The sequence below is a fragment of the Tachypleus tridentatus genome, chromosome 4 (genome assembly GCF_004210375.1).
Source record: "Tachypleus tridentatus isolate NWPU-2018 chromosome 4, ASM421037v1, whole genome shotgun sequence".
NCBI lineage: Eukaryota > Metazoa > Arthropoda > Merostomata > Xiphosura > Limulidae > Tachypleus > Tachypleus tridentatus.
The window spans coordinates 70,315,149-70,341,219 of record NC_134828.1 but is presented as its reverse complement, the minus strand read 5'-3'; the positions used below and the strand labels follow the sequence as shown (position 1 = coordinate 70,341,219).

The following is a 26,071-nucleotide window of genomic DNA, read 5'->3' as shown; positions in this document are numbered from 1 at the left end:
CTCTGCCCGAGTCTTGGTGACTAAAAAGGTGGAAGATGAAGCAGAAGTGCCAGATACCTGGCAAAAGCTTTGGCTGAGAGTATTGCTGATGCTCTGGGCATCATCAACTTCCTGGTCATCAGAAAGCAAGATCAAAAGAGGTACAAAATTATACTGCCCACTGACCTTCAAAATCTTGTCCCATATGTCTTTGGAACTGGTGGTAGAAGAAATGCTTCTAGCTTTGACATCTTACCTGGTGAGCATGTGCACAGGCCCACTAAAAATCAATTCGGTTCGAAAGTGTGAGTTACCTGCGAAAGGTATCTCAGGCCTATTTGAGCCTTCCATACCATTTGTCAGACAGAATTCCACCATGGACAAAGATAATGTGAAAAACATTGAGGTTGTTAGGAATATATTAAGCAGCTGCTTGGATAATACAATCAGTCACTGGTGCCATGCAGTTGTCTATCAACGGCTTACAGATGACAACAGGATCAAGTTCCATGAGAGCAGTTGGTTTGATCCAGCTTCCATCTGGGCACACGGGTCAGGTGGCATCAACCATGGCCAGTCTCTCTCAAAATGATAGGAAAATTATCACTACCCCATGAGTTACTGTCAGTCCTCCATGAAAAGCAAGAGAATGGTGAAGGGGAGCAGACTGAGGTCAATAGCAGTAAAAGACTGACTATGTGCATGAAAATAAGTATTAGAACCAGTACTAAAGAGAAAAAGGTTGTGATCTGATAGTTACGCTCTACAAAGTGACCCCTCCCATCAATATCAACACCTCCTCAGAGAAAAGTATGCCCATTAAAATCCCCCAGTATTAAAAAGGGAGACAGCAACTGTTCAAGGAAAGCATCAAGGTCTGATTCATCATAGGTCCTTCCAAGAAACAGGTGGACAGAACATACAGTGATGGTACAATCCAAAGAAACAAGGATGGCTACAGCCTCCAAGGGTGTGTTAAGTGGCAAAGACAGGATTGGCACATGCTGATCGACCAGCAGTGCCATCCCTCCATGCACTTGTCCATCACACAACCTGTCATTTCTGTGCAAAGAAAGCTGCCAAAAGGTGACTGTATCAGCAGATTTCAGAAATGTTTCCTGTAAGGAAAGACACACAGAATAGTAAGAATCAATATCAGTGCTTTGATGTCATCCAGATTAGAACGTAAACCTCGACAGTTCCACTATCAAAGTGACCATTTTTACTTATGTATAGGCAAATTGAGCAGAAAACTCTTCTGTTTTCAAGAACATCTTTTTTATTTATTTTCTTTATTCAAGGGAGGTCTATAAACCTCCATGGATCCTCTCCTGGATTGATTGAGCACGTCTCTGTTGTTGGAAGAAGATTCCAGCAACTGAGGGCATGAATGAACATTCATTCTGCATCTCAGGGATAGAGAAGGAGATGAACTTGAGGAAACTCCAATACTTGGAACCAAAGGAAGTGGATCAGGGTATCTGCTGGAAGGAATGGTAGAGACAGAGATAGATGTTGACATTGATTCATCAACTTTCTTAACAATAGAAGGCAAAAGACTTTTCACATGGTTTCAGAACAATTCTTTCCTAGGCATGGAGAGATCCATCTGCACTCCCACTATAGCTGTGGAATACAGTGCAGCACCATACATCCAAGATGGAGTGGTGGACAGTAACTTTTGAGCTTCAGGTAAATAATGTTTTGAATCTTTTTCAAATGCTGTTCCTCTTTTTCTTCCATCCACCTGAGGCATGAAAAAATGTTAGATGGGTGAGAGCCACTACAATTAATGCAATGTGGATCTGTTTCACACTCACAGGCATCATGTTCCTTGCCACCACAGCGAGCCCACATCAAGGAACCACGACATGTCTGAGTGACCGAACTGCTGACACTGAAAACATTTGAGAGGGCTTGGAATATATGGTCATACCTTGCAATTAAGATAACCTGCCTTGATAATGGCAGGTGAACATGGTGATGTAAACATCAAAATTAGAACTTTGGTAGGCATTATAATTCCATTTTCCAAGTGGAGATATGCCTCACTGCAGAAACTCCTTGGGTAGAGAAACCAGAAAGGATCTAACTTTGGAATGTTCTTCAAAACCCTCTCAACACTAACTCCTCAAGAAGAATTCAAAGTAGAATGGGGAGTAGCCTCAATGGGTATATCCCCAAAGACGTTTGAATGCAAGAAGAGTTCATTGTGTTTAGGAGTGAATGAAGCTTTTTGACTGATTTAGGAGAGCCATATGCCCTAAAGGTTTGTCTGATAAAAAGTGTAATATCAGAAAATGAGGTACAGGTGTTGAAGAAGTTGAAGATTGGTGTTCAGAATCTTCAAGTTGTGGATGTTTACCAATGGTCTGTTTTTTCACTATTTTCTTTTTAATATAATTAGAGGGATACATAATATGAAAGAATGTGCTGCACTATACCCAAACACCGGAATCAGATACAATGTCGACATAACCCACTAAGAACATCCAACACTGGTACATGGTCGACCCTAGCCCAAGTGAACCAGCCAACTGACCCTGGAGAGGCCACCCATCTACAGGAATTCAAGGCTAAAGTAGTGCATTAGGGTTGGATCCCTCAACCACCAGGATCCTCTTTTCACTTTCACAGGTCTCCACTCATAGCAAACACGAGTAAATGTTTAGACCCCAAAGGAGGTAAGCCGAAAGAGCAGAACTGCTTTGGGAGATTCCCTACTCATGTACAGGAATTCACACCAAGAGAAGTCACAAGAAAGTCCTAAAATTGAAAACAAGAAACCTTGGGCTATGTGCCTCCTCAATAACACATTCAAGACACCATAATGAAAGTGGTAGAATGATGCCCAACAATATTTGCCTTAATATGCCCAAAACATGAGGCTTTCCTTCCCTGTTGAAAAGCAAAAAAAGACAAAAACATTGTGTAGGAGTTTCTTTCTCTGTGCATAGACTCTGAATGTCCTGATTGTCAATATAAGCACTCCATCCATGAAACAATGGAACTTTAGATAGGGTAAAGATGGAGGAATCAATATCATAGTTATTTCCCAAATTAACAAACCTTTAAAGATCGAAGAATAATGCCAAGAAAGTTGGGAAACCAGAGAATTGATGTTTATCATCACTTGGTCACATAAAAACCATTAGAAGGATCTCGTGTTCTCATCCTGAAGGCATAAGGGAATCAAATGATGCCCATATTCTTAGAAAAGAAAGAACAATTCATGCCACAGGAGAAGGAGAGGTGAGTAACACTAACATCTTATTCCATTGCATTTAGCTGTATGGGAGTTAACTGCACTCAACTGAGAGATGAAAAATAAAAAATATCCAGACTGGTGAATATGGAAATGGAGCAATCATAGATGTCTCAGTCCTGAAAATGAAGCCTACCTTGATTGTTTCTGAAAGTAGAATCAGGATGGGATATTCTGACAATTAACAAAATAGCATCAGGAAAAAACAATCATCCAGGAAATGGTGTGTGCTCAGTGCAAATGAATGGAAGTGATGAGAAAATTCATACAATACTGCAGAACCAATGTAAAGCTGATGCAAGTTCAAAAGGTAAAAACTCTTAATAGCAGAACCTGGCCCTTGTAAACAGCAAACACCAATAGTGGTGAGACTCCAACACTATGGCATTGTGCAGATAGGAGCTCAACAAATGTGTGCATCTAAAATCCCATAAAAAAATATCAACTGAGAGTAATAAATGAATAACTTGTGAACCTAGGAGAATCTAAGTATGGATATAGATGAGAAAGATCAATGACTGGACCCCAAACTTCTGTCTGCATAGGTCCAACAACTAACAAGAATATAACTTCTGACGAACTAGTACGACTTACTCACTACTCTCCAAGACCAACTAAACTGATAATCTTAAAACTAAGTTCCAAATCCCAGAGAGAGATGGAAACCCTACACATTGCATGGAGAGAGGTGAAGGTATGAACTGAAAGATGAATCCTGATTCAAGAACCCACAGTGCTCTTGGATCCATGTTTAAGGTTACTCTATATTCAGAAATTCTCGGAGTCAAGACCCATAGACCCTGAAAGCATATAATAACCCCAGACCCCAGTACAATAACTCTACAAACTAACCACTGCCCCACAAAGGAACTAAAAAAAAACCAACAAACTAAATAAGAAAACACTGGTAAAAGTAAATTAAATTTTCTCTAGAATATCAAGAATCACCCTCAATTGCAGCCTGAGCTCCCCAGAGGACCACCACAGATGTCAATAGGTCTCCATCTCACTAAAAGTAAGATTACCAAGTCTCAATTGAGAGTGCACACCTCCCAATATTTTTCTAATTTTACATTGGTATAGCTTTAATGCAAAAAAAACAAACAAACTACATTTATAGTTTAAAATGCAGAATTTATTTCAAAAAATATTTTTGTGTACATATTTTTCATTAAAATGTATCTTTATTACTTACCTTTTGACATGACTTTTTACACAAGGTCTTGTATGCATGTTTCTTTTGCATAGAATGATAACCAGCCCCTTCATGAAACAAAAGACAAATCATAACAAATATCTTTAAAATAACATTTTATGATTTTTTTTTTAAATACATAAATCATTAACAGTGGAATCAATTTATAAACATATAATATCTGTACTTTTAGAAGTAATAACACTATCTTACAACTTATTTATGCTAATGTTTTCAATTTTTTAGAAATGTGTCACTACTACCCTGTACAAATAGTTTTATTATCATCATAAAACAGAAAACTCAATATATATGACCAATACAGGGCCATCTAGTCCTTCAACATTCAAGCCCATCCTTGAGAAAAGTAAAAAACTTAAAATACACCCTTTAAATTTCAGAAAATCATCAATTCCACCCTCTTTTTAAATTCTGTAAATTGATGGTCTCTTTGACTGCTAGCAAGTCATACACCTTGTTTAAAAATAAAATTATCTTTACTGGAGTCCTGCCTATCTTTTCCATACTTCAAACTTGTATCCTCTCATCCTACTATCTTCTACTATCTTCAACATGCAGCACAAAGAAATCAGAAACCTTAATATTCCTATCCCCCCTTCCCCCAGATAATCTTCTAAACTTCTATCAAAACACTGGTTACCATTCATTTCTGGGAATAAAACAAGTTTCTATCCTTATAGGATAGGCCCGGCATTGCCAGGCAGTTAAGGCACTTAACTCATAATTTGAGGGTCACGAGTTGAATCCCCATCATACTAAACTTGCCCTTTCAGCTGCAGGGGCATTATAATGTGTCAGTCATTGGTAAAATAATAGCACAAGAGTTGGTGGAGGGTGGTGATGACTAGCTATCTTCCTTCTAGTCTTACACTACTAAATTAGAGACAGCTACCACAGTTAGCCCTTGTGTAGCTTTGAGTGAAAATTCAAAACAAACAAACAATCTTTATAGGATAAGTTCACCAATCCTGGAAACATCCTAGAAGTCATCTCTTGAACCCTACTCAATATGGAGATGAATGCCATACACAATATTTCATGTAATGCTTAACTAATTATTTTTATATAGAGAGAATTATTTCATACATGCACTACAAAATGGGAATGTTCCTTGGTACCAGCAACTAAGAGACTGGTTCCTGAATGTTAACTGAACCTGTTCCTACAGCTGTAACTTTTACGACAATGTACTTTTCATAAACCCAGCAATCACATCTTTATCCCCTCCCAAACCAATCTTTAGCATAAGTTTATCCAGTTCTTGGTCTTGCTTCTTTAATTTCTGTTACTAAGCTGCTATTTTAATCCTCTAATAATGCAATCTTCTACAAAGTTCTTCCTAACTTATCTTCAAGCAAACAAATTCTGAAAGAGAAATGTACTGCATTTTTCTGACAGACACAGCTCTTAAACATAACTCATTCATAATATCTATTACACCTATGAATTCCACTCCCTGACCCTGAACTACAACCAATAATTTAAGTTTATGAGTCTTAATTCTCAATTTTCAACCTAGCAACCAAATAATTGTATATTTAACTAACAGTAAGCTTTTTAACATTTTTAGATTAATCTAACACTAAAATCTCTTATTAATCATTATTTTCTAGTATATTGCATTTGTAATTACATGCAAGTAACTGATATTTCAAAGTTGTTCTTTTTATCTGCTAATCAAGTTCAATTCCAGCTCTACACAAGATACTACAAAACTGTTAGATCTGTGAATGTACAACTTGCAAGTGCACCCTCAGAAAAAACACTATAGATTAGTCTTGGGAAACTACTACTACTATTTTTTTAAATGGGTGGAAATATTTTTAATGTGCAAAAATTTATGATGTATTGTTAAAGTGTTTAATTTTTAACATTATATGGATAATTTATGATTTAGTTATATATCAGTTAAAACATTAAGTATGACTGGACAATATATAATTTTGTTTTGTATAATCATAGTCCAAAATTTAAAAAATGTTTTTAGTTAACAAAAATCACAATTCTATTAATCAAAATATCATAATGCCTTCTTGCTTTTACTGCTCCACATTTGAGTCTAAATTTCATGTTTACATACAAATTTGTATCATTTTTCCACCTAGTCTTAAGACATTTCAATAAAAAAATTAAATTTTCAATTTCTGATCTTTGAATGGAACTTTGGTTGGATTGCTTGGATTTTATTAAATGAAGAGAGCACAGCAATCAGTTTCATTGTTATCATATTGCCCAATTATGAAAAAAAAAAACAGCCAGTATATTTTAAGATACTAAGTGTTCAGCCATGTTCAAATTAATTATATCACAGCATTTTTATTTTCTTTCAAAAATCAAGCCTGGCATGGTCTTGCGGTTAATGTTTTTCTTACAATCTGAGAATCACAAATATGAATACCTATCACTGAACATGCTTATCCTGTTGGTTGCCATCCAGGCCTGCCACCCAGGTGTAAATATTGGTATGTTAGAAAAATACTGATTGACTTCAAACCTGCTGGGATTAAGGTCACTATGGTGAAAAAGAATTTTTATAAAAATTCCTAGATGAAGAACAAAAATTCAAATGAATAGTTAACAATATTTTTAAATATAAGGGCATTTAGTCCTCCCTAGAGCAAAAAAAAAAATGTTTTGGTATTTCATAAAGTTGGGTAAATAAAAAGTTACATTTTTAAAGGAAAATAAACCACTCCAGAGCATTAAAAACATGGCATATGCATATGTAATTTGATGAATTCAAATGTTGTGCTATTCCATATTGGAAAATTAAACATGTTATAATTATCTCCTATAATTATTTTTGTACAAATAATGCAGTAAAACACACAGTAAAAAAGTAATATACTAAAGCTTACAAAAAGTTCAGCTTCTACCCATGCTCAAGTTAACAAAGAAACAACAGATAATTGTAACAGTGTAGTAATAATTTATATGCAGTTGTATTTGAAAAGGTAAATTATTTGAAAATAAAATCACATTCACCTCTGTCCCAAACAAAATGCAGTAACATTACCAGCACACCCTAAAAATATAATCTTGTTCTATCTTCTAGTTTTGCACACATGAAGAGTATATTTAATTAGCTATAATCTTTACCAGGTTAATTTTAGTTTTGCTCTAACTTCAATGCAATAGCATTGTGCTTCTAGGGCACAGATAAGCACTGATCCCTCTCCCCCCCCAAAAAAAAATGCTTTCTATACATTGTTTTAACAACCCCAAATTCATGTACAAACATTTGATTAAATACACTCAAAATATTTGTCTGTATTGGAAACCCAAACTGTCATAGGTTCACAAAACCTTAAAGGGAAGAAAAGGAAGTTTTAGTCTTTCCAGGATGTTCCTTCCAGCTCCCAACTATAACCATAGGAAAGGAACTTTAATGTGTACACAGTACTCTAATTTCTAAATGAGACCTTACATGTGATCTATACAATAAAACATTATTATTAACTCCCAATGATCACAAAGTACACTGTTTACTGGCTGTGCTCTCCAAACATACATTTAGGCTGCACTAAATTACTGATATAACTCTGAGACTGAAATTCTTTCTGAGTTCTATTCTAAGTACGTAAATTAGTTTGATCAGAAGTTAATATTAATTCACAAAGTAACACTAACTACTGATAGCAGTACTTCGCCAGTCCATTATATGTTTCGAATTGACAATTCTGTCCTCACCTGACCATACTACTCAGTTCAAAATTTAAAAAAAAAAAAAACGCAGTGTAAAGGGAAAATATTGTATTTCTCTATTTGTAAATAGATAGTAGAATTACAGGTTTTAACCACTGAAACACTTACCAACATGAACTGCTATAAAGCCTTCGTTCATTGTTTATGTTAATACGTATTTTAAAAACTTTCACTATAAAAATAATACTTTATCTTTTTATAAGTCTGTAGCACAGCAAATAAAATTATCAGGATCACGTCACTTCTTTTCAGCACCCGCACACAACCTGCACATAATTCTGTTAACAGCATTAATGTGACATCTCGTGTGTTTTAATTAAACTATAATTTCTAACCAATGTTCAAGTAATTTTTTTAAAGAATCAACATGAAGAAATGCACTGACTTGTGTGGTGAAAAACAGAAGTATAATACAAATACTGTAAATAACCCATGCTGTAGAACATGTTAACTGCAGAACATAATGCGTTTTGTTTGTTGTGAATTTCGCACGAAGTTACACGAAGACTATTTGTGCTAACCGTTCCTAGTTTAGCAGTGAAAGACTAGAGGGAAGGCAGTTAGTCATCACCACACACACCTAACTCTTGAGTTATTCTCTTACCACCGAATAATAAGATTGACTGTAGAGTTATAACGTCCTCACGGCTGAAAGAACGAAAATGTTTGGCGGAACGGGGATTCAAACACACATAAACCTAAGATTGCGAGTTTACCACCTGACCATGCTGAACTTCATGCTTTCTTGAGAAAATTGAATTTTACATATAAATGAAAAATATACTGGAGTCACTGTAGATAATGTTATGGTATTTTGTCTACGCTTTCATAAAATAAAATGTTATTATGGTCAATGCAAGAACAATAATTAACTACGTACGCCCACTAAGATTTTAAACACAATATCAGTAGTAGATAAATAGGGGTTCCTGAATCATCTCCGAAGAATCAGTCCTTAATATTTCCATCTCAGGTTAATAACAAAGTTCGAATTAATAAAGTGTGTATGTGTGTTGTTAGTATAGCAAAGCCACAAAGGGCTATCTGCTCAGTCCACCGAGGGGAATCGAACCGCTGATTTTACCGTTGCAAATCCGGAGACATACCGCTGTACTAGCGGGGTGCTCGAATTAATAAAATTAAAATATTCAAAAAGGAATCCATGTATACAAAAAAATATACAAAATAAAAGTTTTAATTCGGGGAGAAAATCCAAATATATAGTGGTTATGCATAGATATTATCATAGCTTATTAATGGAAAATTTTAACAACATCCATCCTATATTCAACGATATGAGTTCTTTTATTATTTCGACAATTTTTATTGCTTTACAAATTAGTATTCTTTTTCCATTTATATTATCAATATCTTAATCAGTTATCTTTTTATTAACCCTATTGCGACGGATCACAGGCCAAAGGCCATTTCATCGCGTTCGTTGACTTGCATCCAAAATTTTATTGAACTACGATTTTATTTATTTATAACAATAAGTTTGATATCAAATTTACATTATAATCCAAATTTTAGTATTATACAGTAATTAATATCTTAGTTTAAAAGTAAATGTTAAGACAGCACACCTAAATATTGATTTTTATTAGTCAAGTGGTATGTTCAATGCAGCACTGGTTGATATTAGATGTTTGTGATGTCGAATGATAAGTTTAGAGATTCGTACGAATCAGAAATTCAAATTACTGATGCTGACAAAATATAGCATAAAATAAGAACCTGATATATTTTTACCCTGTTAAGATAAGACTTATGTACTGAATCAAACACAACGGACCCGTTCACCCTTTCATCTTTGGAAACGTTCCCTTATATAAACCAATATGTGACATAAAAAACATTCGACTGCTGACAATGCTCTCCTAGTGGTTTTCTCAGCCATTTTAATCTCTCAAAGGGAGACTTATTCTTTCAAACCAAGTTTTCAAGGAGGTAGATATGTAAGATTTTATATTCTTAGACCTAAATAGAACTTAGTTAACAAACTTGATAAATTATACTGGAATTCTATGACATCCATACAGCAATTTAATATTTTGTTTTAATTATTCAATTGTATATATAAAACCTAGAACAACATTTGGTTTAATATCCTCCACGTACTAAGTTTTAAAAAGCTCAGCAACCTATGTCCAGCAGCAACAGAGTTCAAAAGTCGTAGCTAGACGAGATAATTGTTTACTTTTATTTCTTTGGTCCCCCATTAGTACAGTGGTATGTCTATGGATTTACAACGCTAAAATCAGAGGTTCGATTTCCCCGCGGTGGGCTCAGAAAATAGCCCGCTGTGGCTTTGCTGTAAGAAAAACATACATACTTCTTTATTTACTGTTTTATATTTTAAGAAAAATAAGTTAAATAACTTATTTTAAATAGTAATAATATATATATATATATACATATATAATGTATAATAATTAAAATACGATTGCATATTACAAAATATTACTAGTCCACTAAAACACAGCCAAGTCAGTTTTATATCACTGGGTACGATAACATGATTGCAGGTACGTCGCGTAAATGCAAGCTTTATAATGTTGAGCTTTCAGTAAAAATGATAAATATATAACGTTACGAGACTTAAGTTTTTTAGACTAAACATTTTTTATTTTCGTGTAACAATCTGTATACATTCTAGAACGAAAAAGGCATAATTTGTATTTATTTCTTACTGTTTTGGAGCGGTTACGAGGTCGGTCAAATGGACAAACCCTACATGATTAAGGTAAAGAAAATAAAAGACAAAATATAAATTCTTAGTGAAACCAAACGTGTGAAGTGTAGTTAGGCACTTTTAGAGATTAAACATATAATATTTTAGGTTTTGGGGACAAAGAATATATTTTTTAATCATAACATGATGATCACTTCACACTCGGACTAGTAACGAAACCAACTCAGTATTTTCCTGAGAAAATATCGTGAAAAATACTTCATTAAAAAAATCTGATTTTTTTGCACAAAACATTTGCAGCTTTTTCTAAAAGACTATCAAATTTTAGGAAAATACCCACCTGCATAACAAGTTATATTACACATAACGTCTGCAAATGTATATACGAACCCGTGTATATTATACCAATCACGTCGTGATGTTTGTTATAATAACATAGTCTTGTAATTAACCACATCCTATCAGTGTTTTACGTTTTTTTGTATAGTTTTAAAATTCAGTCTAGCGTGAATGATTTAAATTACTGGTAGTTGAGATGTACAGAATATCTACTAGTGATATAGGACCGAACCTTTCTTCTTAAACTGTGATGAACCGAAGTATTAATTATAGTGCACATTTTATTTAGTCCATAAATTCTAACCAACAATCAGATATAAAAACTGTAAAATTATAGATAGATCATTTGTCATTATAATTAAAGGTAAAGTCACTAAGAGTAGTGTTATTTTTACATACGCTTTCTTTTAAAGTCAGTAATTTTCAGTGGTTTTAAACATCTTACCTTTAGTATTATTATTTTCCTAAACATATAGATAGAGAAGAGATATTTTGGATATCATATTGTAATGATAAAGCAATAAAAACATAATTCTTTACATATGAAATTGATTTTAATCTAAATTATGAATATTTTCAACAAATGCTGAATATATGCTGAATGTGATTTCTCTCATTAACATTTAACTAATCTTAACTTCTGACCAAATAAAAGTTAAAAAATGAAAGTAATTAAAGAACCTATTTTCTTAAGAATGGATACTTTTGTGTATATTCAAATTAAAAGTTTTATTTACTCGTGAACGTAATAAAAAAAGGAAATGTGTGTGTGTGTGTGTTTTCTCATAGCAAAGCAACATCGGGCTATCTGCTGAGCCTACCCAGGAGAATCGAACCCATGATTTTAGCGTTGTAAATCCGTACGCTTACCGCTATACTAGCAGGTGGCAAAGAAAAATAGAAAATGCATAACATATTCATATGAAAACGGTTTGAATTCTTACAAGGAGTCCCGGATAGCTGGAGGGGAGGAAGTAATTAAAATATTATGGTGTAACTAACAAGTCATATAATGAAATGTTGCGTTGAATAATCATTATATGTTAAAATTAATCGAAAAATAAGGTATCAGTTTATTTGTGATTATTTTACCACATCAAAATTTTAACAAATACATGTATATAATGTTAGTTGTTAACTTGCTCATCTAAAACAGAGATGCGTATGTATTTATAGACTACCCTATCATTAGGTCCATATGTACTTATTCACTTGATTTCAATGAAATAACACTAATTGGTAAACGTCCTTGTTTTTGACATGTCTTGTAAGCTTTACTTAAAATGTATAATTTTCAATCCGACTGAATTTGCCTGACTAAATCCCGTATTATAGAAACAATCACGTTATTCTGTTGAAAGATGTTTAACACCTCTGTATCAGAATGTTAGCACAAAGTGAAATGGGTTTAACTGGCACAATTACTATTTGAAACAAAGGGAATTTCCATAAGAACATCACTGGATTTTCCACCTCCCCTGAGAGAGAAAAATTCGCAACATTTCTTAATCTGAAGGTTAATCTCCAGGATATACATAATCTGCGAAAGAACAGGTTGCAGTACCTAAGAAGTCATCTTTAAATGTGTAGTAATGGATAGTCAATTTGGATTCAATATAATAAAAATAATTTACTTTTAGAACTTTTTTTACATTTAACTTACATATCAAAATAATCAGTTTAAAGTAACATGTTTTCTACTTTATATATTTTACTTAAATGAAATGAAATTTTTGAAACTTAGTATTCGTACTGATACGTTTATATTATGTAATTTATTACTTAAGTTCGTTGTTATAGTTTATGTTTCATTATTTGTTTTGACTCACAACCACAGACACTTGTTTCAAAAATATATAGAATTTTTGTTTGAAGAGTGGATAGCAGGTCAAACATGAATTGAACTCTGATCCGGTCAGACGCTTGACTCATTTAGACCAGTTACCATTAAGGAGAAAAAGAGGGAAGCAGTGAAAAAATGTTATAGCAAATTGCATGAAATTAAAAAAAATTATAACTGGGTATCTAATCCCTTTGAATGATTCTCATTGAAAACCTTCATATATATACACTTTATATATAATAATACTGTTTGTAGAAAATGCTTCAACTGTGATTCTTATTGAAAACCTTCATATATATATACAGTTTATATATAATAATACTGTTTGTAGAAAAATGCTTCAACTGTGATAATAATTTATATACAAGAATATCTACACAGTTCTTTAAAGCATTCAAACTTAATATAACACACATTTTAAATTTGGTATCAGCTATCCACACTACTTATCATAACCCCCAACTCGTGAGCTACTCTTTTACTAACAAATAGCAGGATCAACCGTAACGTTATAACACCCCAAACAACTAAAACGGGCGAGCATAACTAGTAATGTAGGGAATTAAACCCACGACTCTCACTCAGATCGTGAACTGAGAGTCTCAACCACCTAGCCATGTCAGACCTAATATTTAAAAAAATAATATATATTATTTCATGTGTAGCATAGCAAATCTCTTAGAAATAACACTAATTCTGGTTTAATAAATTTTCCTTGGGTCTTAAAAAGAGGAGAGAACACATGTTACTAAATTAAATTAAATTATGTTTATATCTTGTGCCAAGGTTTTAAGCATATAATAGTAGTAGAAGTACTAGTATTAAAACCATGACAATTGCACTGGGAACTTGGCGTTAAAAGTAAAATAATAATATAAAAGGTGCATCATAATAAAGTAATAAGTGCATGGTTACTTCCCTATGACTGGTGGTTTGCAAAGACGTGATTGAAAGGATGAGAGGTAGTACTTTGACTGGTACTAAACTTTTCTAGTTAGTAAATCAAATAATATATTAAAAACTTTATTTTAATAGATTATTCCTTTAATTGTTTTAAACTAATTTAAATTCTCAAGTTATATAATAATGATCAATTGTATGTAATATTCTTGAACAATAACTAACAAAACAGACGACTTAGATAATCTTCAGTAATAAGTAACAACAGTTTTTGTTTCGATTTTTTATTTTACGCAAAGCTACACGAGAGCTATCTGTGCTAGCCGTCCCTAATTTAGCGGTGTATTCAGAGGAAGGCAGCTAGTCATCACCACCTACCGCCATCTCTTAGGCTACTCTTTCACCAAAGAATAGTGGGATTGACCATAACATCATAACGTCCCCACAGATGAAAGGGCAAACATGTGGATGTGATGGGAATTACGAGTTGAGTGCCTTACCTACCTGGACATGCCAGTCCAAGCAACAAGACAACTTAAATAGTATTCAGTAATAAGTAAAAAAAAAAAGCAATTTCAAATTATTTTTAGTATAACTAACAAATAAAAAATGTAATCTTCAATAACGTCCCTCCAGAGGCACCGCGGTATGTCTGCGAACTTACAATGCTAGAAACCTGGTTTCGATAACCGTAGAGGGCAGATCACAGACATTCTGTTGTGAAGGTTGTACTTAACTGCAAACAAACAAAAATATTCAATAATAAGTAACAAATAAAACGACTTAAATAACATTTACCAAATAAGAAACGATAAACTATGGGATCATTTATTCATTTGTAATTTATGATAATTGACTATCTTGTGTGTACCTAAAACATAATCAATAAAGAAATTTTAGTCATTTTTTACATATAAGGTTACTGAAAAGGTTTTCCACTGGTTAGTATCTACTCTATACTAGCTGTATTTCAAGTGGCAAAATATAAACTAATTCCTTCTGTGGTTAAACTAATTAGAAGTGCGTGTTCACAGCTGAATGTTTCCTTTATTTCATTGATATACAACGAGGTAACATAACAGCTCTAAAAGCTAATATCAAAGTGGGCACAGGCATCGTGGATATTTACACAAAATACTTATTTGCGGGGCCCGGCATGGCTAAGCGTGTTAAGGCGTGCTACTCGTAATCTGAAGGTCGCGGGTTCGTATCCCGGTCGCGTCAAACATGTTCGCCCTTTCAGCCGTGGGGCGTTATAATGTGACGGTCAATCCCACTATTCGTTGGTAAAAGAGTAGCCCAAGAGTTGGCGGTGGGTGGTGATGACTAGCTGCCTTCCCTCTAGTCTTACACTGCTAAATTAGGGACGGCTAGCACAGATAGCCCTCGAGTAGCTTTGTGCGAAATTCAAAAAAACAAACAAACAAACAAACTTATTTGTGAATAGTTCAACGTTACAACAATAGAACGTTGAAATATATAAAAACAAAACGAAAATAAAATATATAAATTGATTATCAATAAACGTTTTCTTTGGTAAAACATAAAAACTAGGAATATCTGACCTCTTGGCCCCTCATACTTCACGAATATTATTAAAAATAATAGTGGCTAACGTGGAGTGTATGTTTGGAGAGGTGGAGTATTCATATAATAATCTAAAAATACTAACAAGCCATTTATATAGTCTGTATCATACTCATTATCGCCAAAATATATATAGAAATAACCACAATAAACTAATTTTAACCGTATTGCCGTATTGTCAAATAAACATAAAATTATCAGTTTTTGCTCTTACTTTATATTACGTTAAGTAAGTAAAACAATTAAAAACTGTTATCGTTGTTGAAAATTACCCGAAATGAATATTATTTTTAATTATGTTGTTAAGGTATTTAATTATATATGAACGATATTATACAATATATGTAAAACAACTCTACCTCTTTTTTTGAATCTTATTTTCAAAGATACAGGATCTTTGTTAACATTTTCGTAACTATTAAACAAGTGTTGAAGAAAAGCTGAGAAAAATTAATAAATTACTCTTTGTTAATTTTTAATACCTCAATGTATTTATGCCCCAATGGTAAATCTGAAGGCTTATACGCTAAAAATCAAGTTTTGATACCAGCGGTGGCAGAGCATAGATAACACATTGTGTGGCTTCGTACGTGATAATAAAGTAAATAAAAGTATTATATTCACAACAACGTAGTCCCCGAAGGGACAGCGGTAAGTTAAGAAAAGAGGGGTAACATGTATCCTGCACTTTGTCAATGATACAATAATTTTTTTGATAGTATATTTTAATGTGTATACAAGCTTCAGAAACTGTCTCTTCCACTTTTGAAACCAAAGTTACCCAACTGACCACTTCTATTAAGTTTCGAATTTTAATCTCATCCCAGACTTTTTTAGCTTATATTTATATTCAGTTAGTTCTATCTTGTCAAGATAAAGTGGGCTCAGTGAAGTACAATACTAAATTTGTTTATAGTTAAAGTTACGTTCGACACAAGTCAAAATCTAACAATGACGTGTTTGACATCTTTATAAACGTTGAGCAAGAAGTGACTAAGTGTCATCTGCATGGTATGGGGTCAGGTAAACATCCAATGACAAGATTCAACCTGGTCTCTTACATTTGACCTATATATGGGTTAGATTGGGTACCATTCGCGAAAAGTGTTATGAGATAGTTAAGATTATTTAAACAATTCGAAGAGTATAGAAAACTAGAAAACTACATTAAAAAGCAAACCTAACATTAAAAGTGTAAGCGCCTTAATTTTTATTAATAAAGCCTTTAATAAAACTAAGTTTTTATGTTTGTTTTGGAATTTCGCACAAAGCTACTCGAGGGCTATCTGTGTTAGCCGTCCCTAATTTAGCAGTGTAAGACTAGAGGGAAGGCAGCTAGTCATCACCACCCACCGCCAACTCTTGGGCTACTCTTTTACCAATGAAAAGTGGGATTGACCGTCACATTATAACGCCCCCACGGCTGGGAGGGCGAGCATGTTTAGCGCGACGCGGGCGCGAACCCGCAACCCTCAAATTACGAAGCGCACGCCTTAACGCGGTAGGCCATGCCAGGCCCTAAGTTTTTATGAAAAATGGGTTAATGTACTGTTCAAAACAAAATTAATTATATTTTTTATAAATGTACTTAAATAATTGTCTCGGCTAAAATTAATAAAATAAAACTATGTGTTCAAATTTGTAAACGCCAGATGACTTTTGCTTTGTACAGAAAATGTAATAAAATAAAGCTTGACGCTTAGAGATTTATATAATAATATTATTAAAAATTTAAATCAAGCTAAACTAGCCGTAAAGATGTATAGAGTTGAATAAAAATACATGGTTTTTAAAATCTGGCAGTCTAGTCATAATTCAAATTTGGTTTGTTTTGAATTTCGCGCAAAGCTACATGAGGGCTATCTGCGCTAGCCGTCCCTAATTCAACAGTCTAAGACTAAATAGAGGGAAGGTAACTAGTCATCACCGCCAACTCTTGGGCTACACCAAAGATGTTCGCCGTTTCAGCCGTGGGGGCGATATATTGTGATGGTCAATCTCACTATTCATTGGTAAAAGAGTAGCCCAAGAGTTGGCGGGTTTGCGCGAAATTAAAAAAACAACAACTCTTCACTAAAGAAGCTAGTCTTGATTTTAATTCATATCAATAAATTGAACAATCTTTATATAAATAATATAATTACAAATCAAATATTGTTTCAAGCCATATCTAGTCTTCATCTTATAAACTTAATTTTTAGGCCCGGCATGGCTAGGTGGGTTAAGGCGTTCGACTCGTAATCTGAGAGTCCCGGGTTCGAATCCTCGTATCACCAAATATGATCGCCCTTTCAGTCGTGGGGGCGTTATAATGTACGGGCAATCCCACTATTCGTTGGTAAAATAGTAGCCCAAGAGTTGGCGGTGAGTGGTGATGACTAGCAGCCTTCCCTCTAGTCTTACACTGCTCAATTAGGGACAGCTAGCGCAGATAGCTCTTGTGTAGCTTTGCGCGAAATTAATAAAAAACTTTACAAAACAAGCTAGTGTTGTTTTTAATCCATATCAATATAAATGAACAATCTTTATATAAATAATATAATTACAAATCAAATATTATTGCAAGCCATATTTAGTTTTCATCTTATAAACTTAATTTTTCCAGTGTTTCTTTTTTACGGAATTCATGTGTGCTACCTTGTGTACCGTAAATGTGTGAGAAACGTTTGGATCGTTGGCCTATAGAAGACAATAACACTTCAGTGTAAAAATATCTGAAATATTTAAACGTTACTTGAGATTAAAAACATAACTGAATATTAATTACAAGTAATATGATATATGTTTGAGTTTATATAATTGAAATTATTACATTTATAAATACATAGATCAAATATCTTGTTACTATTTTCTTCAGCCCCTTCAATATAACCCGAACAATCAAGTTTCAAGATTTGTGAAAACTGATGTTTCAATATTCTTCCTTTTCCTCATCGTGTCCTTTCGTTCTTATAGTTAGTTTGGTATGAGATTAATAGTTTCACACCTCGGTTCTAAGAAATACTTATTTCGCTTAGAATGACCATGACCTTGAACCGAGACTAGCTTTCACTAGCCGATAGCTGAAAGTCTGTGGTTGAAGAAAGAAAGTTTATTTTCATTGGATAATTTCCACATGTGAGATTGTATAAAAGCTCCCGCTTATACAAGAGTTCATGCTCTATCTGACAAACTCTTCTAGGAAAAAGCAGGTTTGTTAAAGGTAAGAAACTTTCACTTATCTTTACCTCAAAATTTATTTCGACCTCATTCAGTTTTGTGTGATAAGTTTATTTATATTCACTTAACTCTATCCTCGGTGAGCTCAGCCCGATGTGGTTTTGCTATAAGAAAACACCACACACACTTACTTAACTCTAAATTATAGTGTATTGAAATTGAGAAATTCAAGGACTATGATACGTATATTTTACACTATAACCACAGTTACCTTTATTGTTTTATTTCCTTACTTTAAATTATTCATCACTTGTATGATTTGCAGATGAAACTTCTTCACGTTTGTATTCCCGCCATCATTTTGGCAATAATATTCCCAGCAGACGCTGTCTTCTTAGCTTCTATCTCGAGTGCCCTAGCAGGAATTCCTGGTATCCTGGCAGCAATTCCTGTTGCTAAGGTACTTTCTGTAGCAGGAATTGTTGGACTTAAGTTGGCCATAGCTACCAAGCTACTTTGGTTTCTGGGTTATTACAGCAGCTACTCCAGGGGCAGTCACTCAGTTGAATTCTACGCGAACTCAGATTATGAAGGTGGAAAGAATTTAGGTTATCCAGGTATCACAGTCGGCGGATACCCTCCACTCCCACCAGCCCCTCTCGAATACGGACAAGAAAACCAGTTGTACGGCTCTCATCGACGGAGGAGGAGCACAGAACCAGCTGTCTTGGACTCTAGAGCAGAAACATATTTTCGTTACCTTTCTCAGTTAGACTCAAATTCATGCGTATCTCGACTGGCCTGCGAAGCTACAGCTGAGCCACATAATTTTGGTTATTATGGTCAAACAATCGCTCGCTATCTGAAGTAAGTTCACATTATTTCCTCTTTATTATGAGATTTAACTTTAACTGTTAAGCCACACTCATGTGTGAAATAAAAGAACACTGTCCTTGTGATGTAGATTAAGTTTTAAAGAGTGCTCCTTTTTCCCTGTTTTACAGGTCCATTGAAAATGTTGGCCAAAACAGTGCCGCCTTTCCATACGTTATTGCATCAAGACTGGGAAAATTGGACAGTGGCGAGTGTGTCAAGTCCTTTTCAGAATGTTCTTATGATTTAAAGACCATTCTTAAACTCCTTCCTTAGATGTTTGTATAATTCTTATTGTATGTCTAGTCTTTAGTTCTGCCGGTGTGTGTCATTTCCTTCTCATAACAAATGGAGTGTAATGTAGTTCTTCAATAAACGTTAGTGAAGCATAACTACACGTTGTGTTTGTTGTTTGCCACTATCCTGTGTACCAAAATTATATATTCGCTCTTAGTACATAGTTTACTCTAATATGAAGTTAACACCAATGACATGCAGTTTTATGCCTGAATAATAATGCAGTATCAATAAAACTCGTGCTGAAAAGTTTCATTAGACCCTGTTCCAACGATCTATGGATCTACAACGCTAAAATTGGAAAAAGCAAAAGATCCTTAAATTAGTAATAGAGATAAGTGTAATAAATCCATGATATCAGTGTAAAAAAGAACAATCTTGCTTCAAATGATCGTTTGATTTTGAATTTTCGCGCAAAGCTACTCAAGGGATATCTGCGCTAGTCGTCCTTAATTTTGCAGTGTAAGACTACAGAGAAGGCAACTAGTCATCACCACCCACCGCCAACTCTTGGGTTACTTTTTTACCAACGAATAATGAGATTGACCGTCACATTATAACGCCCCCACGGCTGAAAGGGCGAACATGTTTGCGACCGGGATTAGAACCCGAGATCCTCAGATTACTAGTCGAGCGCCCTAACCACCTTGTGCCTGGCCTGCTTCAAATGAATGGAAAATATGAAAATAAAATCATATCAGTCTTAAGAATAGTCTGAAAAATGTAAAATATTTTACAGTATTTCTATATGTGAATAGCCTAATTTCTTTTTTCAAGAAGAAATACACATGGTATAATAATGGCACTAATATTACACGTTTACAACGCTAAAAATGAGGTTGTGATACCCGTATTGTACTCGGTACAGATAACTTATGTATCTTTGTGCTATTTAATAAGAAACTTTTCAGTCAAAATATTTCAACTCCGATTTATCACAAGTTTTGATATTATAAATGCTGCTTGAAAATAGTAAAACATGGCAGTCATAGCACTCGAGCATATCTGATATTTTCAATCTGAACAATACCATTATGATACTCAGCTGAGCACAAAATTCAAATCTGGTCCATCACTTAAGAAACCCCCGAATATATTATTGCTCTTGCCTGGATTCTGAATGTGAAAACAATTTTTATAACACGCTTTCACTGTTGAAAGTCAAGTGTTCAAACGTATAACGAGATGTAATATACTACATGTCTACTAACCCTTCAGTTGAAAATTAATTATTATTTTAATAATGTTATTTTTCATAATTTCCCAGATGGAGCACAGCTAAACTAGGGCTATCTGCGCTAGCCGTCTCTAATTTAGCAGTGTAAGGCTAGAGGGAAGGCAATTAGTCATCACCACCCACCGCCAACTCTTGGGATACTCTTTTACCAACGAATAGGAGAAATGACTGTCACATTATAACGCCCCCGCGTCTGAAAGGGAGAGTATCTTTGGTGCGAGGGGGATTCGAACCCGCGACCCTCAGATTACGAGTCGAGTGCCTTAACCACCTGACCATGCCAGGTTAGTTACGTAGAAGTACCGTAATATCTGACATAACGTAGGGTACATTTTCACTTAGCTTTTTCGCTTATTTCTCTCACTTGATTTCTGTCACAAGGGGGACTTACATGCATTGGCAAGAGCTTTGTTTTTATATCAAATTATTCTTCAACTCTTGCCAGTCACGCACATAGACATAGGAGGCGGGGGGTCGAGGAGGCAATTGCACCCCAAATTCTGGTCCCAATAGTTTTTCGGGCAAAAATCTCCGTACTTATCTATAACTTTTATATTTGCAAATTTATTATACCTTCTGAGAAAATATATTACCCACACGTGACATTTTCACTTGCACCTAAAAGCCGTATGGTTCCATATGGAAGTCACTGAAACTATTTTCAAGAGTAGTAGATTCTTATAGTAGATTTTTTAAAGTCGATTTTATATTTTCGGGCAAAACTTACTTAATCCCCCTACGCCTATGATCCCACACGCACATAAATGTGATAACAATGTATCGTTTATGTGTATTGCTAATCGTCAATAGAAACACTACACATTTGTTTCTGTATAAATCTGTATCGAGTTTCTTCATTTGTAACTCGAACTGTTGAGAATTTTACATCTGAGTTCGACATCCAAGAACCTTCAGTTATTCATTAGCAGGTAGTATACCTTTTCTGCTTTGTTAGCCCTACGTGAGATACCACAACAGGCATGGGTACCTGCGGAAGGTACCCATGTAAATTTACGTCTCCGTTTCAACGCGCATGACATATTTTTTCAATCTGTTCACTTATACTTTGAAAGCTGATCCCCTACATGCTTGTTTTGAAAATATTTCTCTGAGTACCCATGACAACAGATTAAACATTACTAATTCGGTACCCGTTTATACTCTTGTTCCTAAGACATGTGTCCGTCAACGGTCACAAGCAAACTCTCTCTTTTTTAACTTGAAGATGACCTAGGAAGGTCGAAACGTTGTTCTCTCCTTATCAATAAAAGTCTTAATACCCATACCAGCCGTTCTGAGACACATTACTTACTAACTGCAGTCAACCAACAATAATATTGAATTTTCTAACCTTATCTTATTCACGTAGAAATTTGTCTAACTTATCTGGCTTGTGGTTCGAATTATATGATTTATGATGGGCATTTTAAGTAACTGTTTATACATAATTTCTAACCAATAAAAACATGAGATATTGATGACAATTTTAACCTTTTTTTTCACATAGTTTTCGTGTACAAACTTATAATAATGAATAGATGTCACGTCTTCTTCAAGTCTGTTTTTAGCAGACGTATATGGAAACAAAATATTTTCTATCTGTACCGTAAAGGCTGAAAACAACCGCATTATACAAATCAATGATGACGAGAAAACCCACTTCTAGAGAAAAATATATGTAAAAACAGCTTGTTTGGGTTGAGAAATTTTTTTATCCAAACCAGCCGTTTTTACATATATTAACCTCATTATACAGATCGTAAAGCATAAGCTTTTAGTTTGCAGCTACGTAAAATCTAAAAGACGTAATAGAAATATGGATATGAAAATTATTTCAATTAATCTCTTGCAACGTTTACACATCCTTAAATACATCGTAACTATATTTTTATTTTCATTAAGCTCTTTTTGCCCTTTTCAATGTGAATTTCCATTCACGGAAAACGTTTATCATTTTAAACAATGGTTCTCAAACTTTTTTCTCCAAGGGCCACTTCGGCAGGGCGAAATAGCACCCCCGCGGACTTCCTATCGGCCCAACCCTACCTTTTCTGTTTTCTCGCATGGCCTCGGCTGTGACATTACGTGTCAGTGAATTACGTTTTGGATCAGCCAACGAAGCACCTGAATGCCCGTCGTGAAACACCAGTAAGCCTCGAACAACACTTTGAGAACCACTGATTTAGACTATCATTTAATTACAAGTTCTAAAGGAAAAGTTGGAATATTCTTTAATCGGTGTTGTTATCACAGTTTCATACTTGCTTCCACAAATGTTCCCAAGTGGGACAGCGGTAAGTTTATTGACTTACAACTTTAAAATTCGGGGTTAATTCCCCGAAAGGGCATACTGAAGATAGCCCAATATGGTTCCCTCTAAAACAAACACATATTTTTGCAAATGCCCTTTAGTAAGCCAGAAAATTTACACCATTAAAAACCGAGTGTCGATATTCGTGATGGGCACAAAACAGGCATGCTCATTGCGTAACTTTGCGATTAATAACAAACAAGTTTCAGCAAAAATGTGTGCTTTACCACGATCAGCGATACTTAGAATGTAGTGTATTTCTGTTTAAAGTTGGTCGTCACTGACATTTTTATACGGATCGGGATGAATTTGATATTGTAACTGTTGTATGGTCAAAATGTATTTTTATCATACGGATTTTATTCGTAAAACAAAATTTAAAATATCATCCTCTATCACAACTTCGGTTATTTCAAAATTACTTTATGAACAATTTACAAAGAAGTGGTTACGCAAGTTAACTGAGATCTCAGATTAATTTTTAAAAAGAACACGGTAGTCTGGGGATTTTTCACACCGATCCATGAAATTCGGAAGTGTATAGCAGATACAATACAGTTTTTCCCTAAGGGGCGGTGGTACGTTAACGTTAAAACAACATACAATATAACGAATATAACTTTAGGTTAAATATAATACCATGTTAGGTTGTTTAATACGTGTTCTAAATGTTTCTTGCTATTAAAATGTGTAATTTGTAGTTTCAAAAGATGACATGTTCGCTTTGAAGGCTCATTTATAGGTAAACCGAATTTTAAAATAATATTGCCAATTTTACTTACACAACGTTTTAGTGAAAGTAGTTTTCATAAAAACATTAGAGATAATACAATAGAAAACAAAGACGGTGGTGAGATGAACACTTCTATAGCATCATTTTTAAATTTTTATATTTGATGTTCCTCAGTTGCAATTACAGGTGCAAGTACCATTTCTTTGTACTTTGTGATATCTTTTTATTAAAATATTCCACTTCCGTTGACCATTATATAACTCAATTTAAACCCAAGTTTAGATTTATAAGATTTAAAATTTTGCACTCTTGTTTGCTCACCTGAATAAATTTTGTAAACACTGAGCTGAATGGACAGGTCGGCGGGAGCTGTGACCAGAAAAACAAGGCTTTAAATATAAAGAAATGTAATATTAATACATACAAGAAAATGCATGACTGGTATATTCAGCCTGAAATATAGTACACATATGTAGCATGATTACTTTCGGGTAAACGACTTCAAACCTCTTTCATTTAGTGCTGTGGAAAATGGCCAACTTACGCTGAACACACGCCTAATATGCAATATTATGTTTTTATTTTATTTTTTATTACAATTACAGTTCTGATATTTATGTATTATTTCTGCTTTCATTATTAAGAACTGAATCGATAAATACTTAACCTAGACCGATAGGTTGATCATCTGGCGATTGTGGTGGCAACCACGAACGCTTTCCCCTCAATATAAATTCTCATTAGCAAATCCGGGAAATAAATTGTAAACTTATATTTCGATATTTTGTATGACCTAGTTGTTCTTAAGTTCCGGACTGTCAGAGTATATAAGTCCAATTGACTGCCCAGTGGTCAAACCAGAAGATAAATTTGGTTGGTACGTCCACTACAGATCAGGAAGGTAAGTTCTGTAACGGATTTACTATTATATATTTATTTTAATATCAGTGTTTGTTTTAGCTAAATATATATTTAGAAATGTATGTAACCAGTGGCATATTTAGGCATAGGCTAGAGGGGATTCAGCCCCAGGGCTCATGGTCTTAATGGATACCCATCGATGATTTTATTCTGTGTAAAAATACGAGGTGTAGAGCACACAAAAATTATTAGCCTCTGACCCACACAATATTAAATCCACCACTGTATGTAACTTATATTGTTAAATGTGTGTTGCAAAATTTCCGCCTGTTCTTTAAATTTGCAGAAGATTCTCAAGCGTCAAAATCAATAATATACTATGTGTGTATGTAAAATACTATAAAATGCCAGTATTATTGCCAACTGAACTTTCGAGAACCTCGACTTAAAGGTTATTAATCGCAACATGTGGTAAAACAGTTTAATATTGTTGGTTTGTTCCAGTAAACAACAAACCCCAGAAGCCCTAACTGTGATAAACGCTTATCGATCAGAAACTGTAGACATTTGACTAGGAACGTTTATAGATTTCGAAAATTACAAACCATTTAACTTCAGTGAATTAACTTTGGTTGGTTGGTTGGTTTTGAATTAAACACAAAGAGCTACCTGTGCTCTACCCACTACGGGTATTGAAACCCCGTTTATAGCGTTGTAATCCCGCAACCATACCGCTGTGTCATTGAGTGGCTTTAAATTTGGACGTTAGTATTTCTACGAGGACATTATATATCTTCGTCGAAGAAAAGTCAGCTTCTAAACGGCGTGAGGCTAGCCTAGCCGTCAAGAAAAGTTTACCTGTGTATTAACATAGAATTAATTCTTTCATCGTGAACCGTCGATAAAGAGATTCAATTACAGATAGGATAGAAGACTCAGTATTGTTTTTAAGTTTGTAAAACTCTTGTGTATAAATCATTCTTTGTAATATCCGTTATTATAAATTGTATTAAATTTGTATGTTAAAATATATTAAAAAAAGTGTGTGTGTATAAGTTTGGTTGACAAATA

At 34.3% G+C, this 26,071-nt stretch overlaps 1 protein-coding gene across 8 annotated transcripts in view; it reads right to left on the bottom strand.

Moving 5' to 3' along the window:
• Tasp1 (Taspase 1) overlaps positions 1-8,441 on the bottom strand; it is a 43,020-nt gene extending 34,579 nt beyond the window's left edge. For 7 of the 8 annotated variants that reach the window (XM_076499174.1, XM_076499178.1, XM_076499175.1 and 4 more), the window contains exons 1-2: positions 8,274-8,441; positions 4,440-4,507 (exon numbers count right to left, since the gene is read on the bottom strand). In XM_076499174.1, the coding sequence (XP_076355289.1) occupies positions 4,440-4,507; positions 8,274-8,304 (99 nt within the window). In that variant the 5' untranslated portion in view covers positions 8,305-8,441. Of the gene's footprint in view, positions 1-4,439; positions 4,508-8,273 lie in introns of those variants that run through there. The other variant, XM_076499179.1, reaches the window with a different exon arrangement.
• Positions 8,442-26,071: the final 17,630 nt, after the last annotated feature.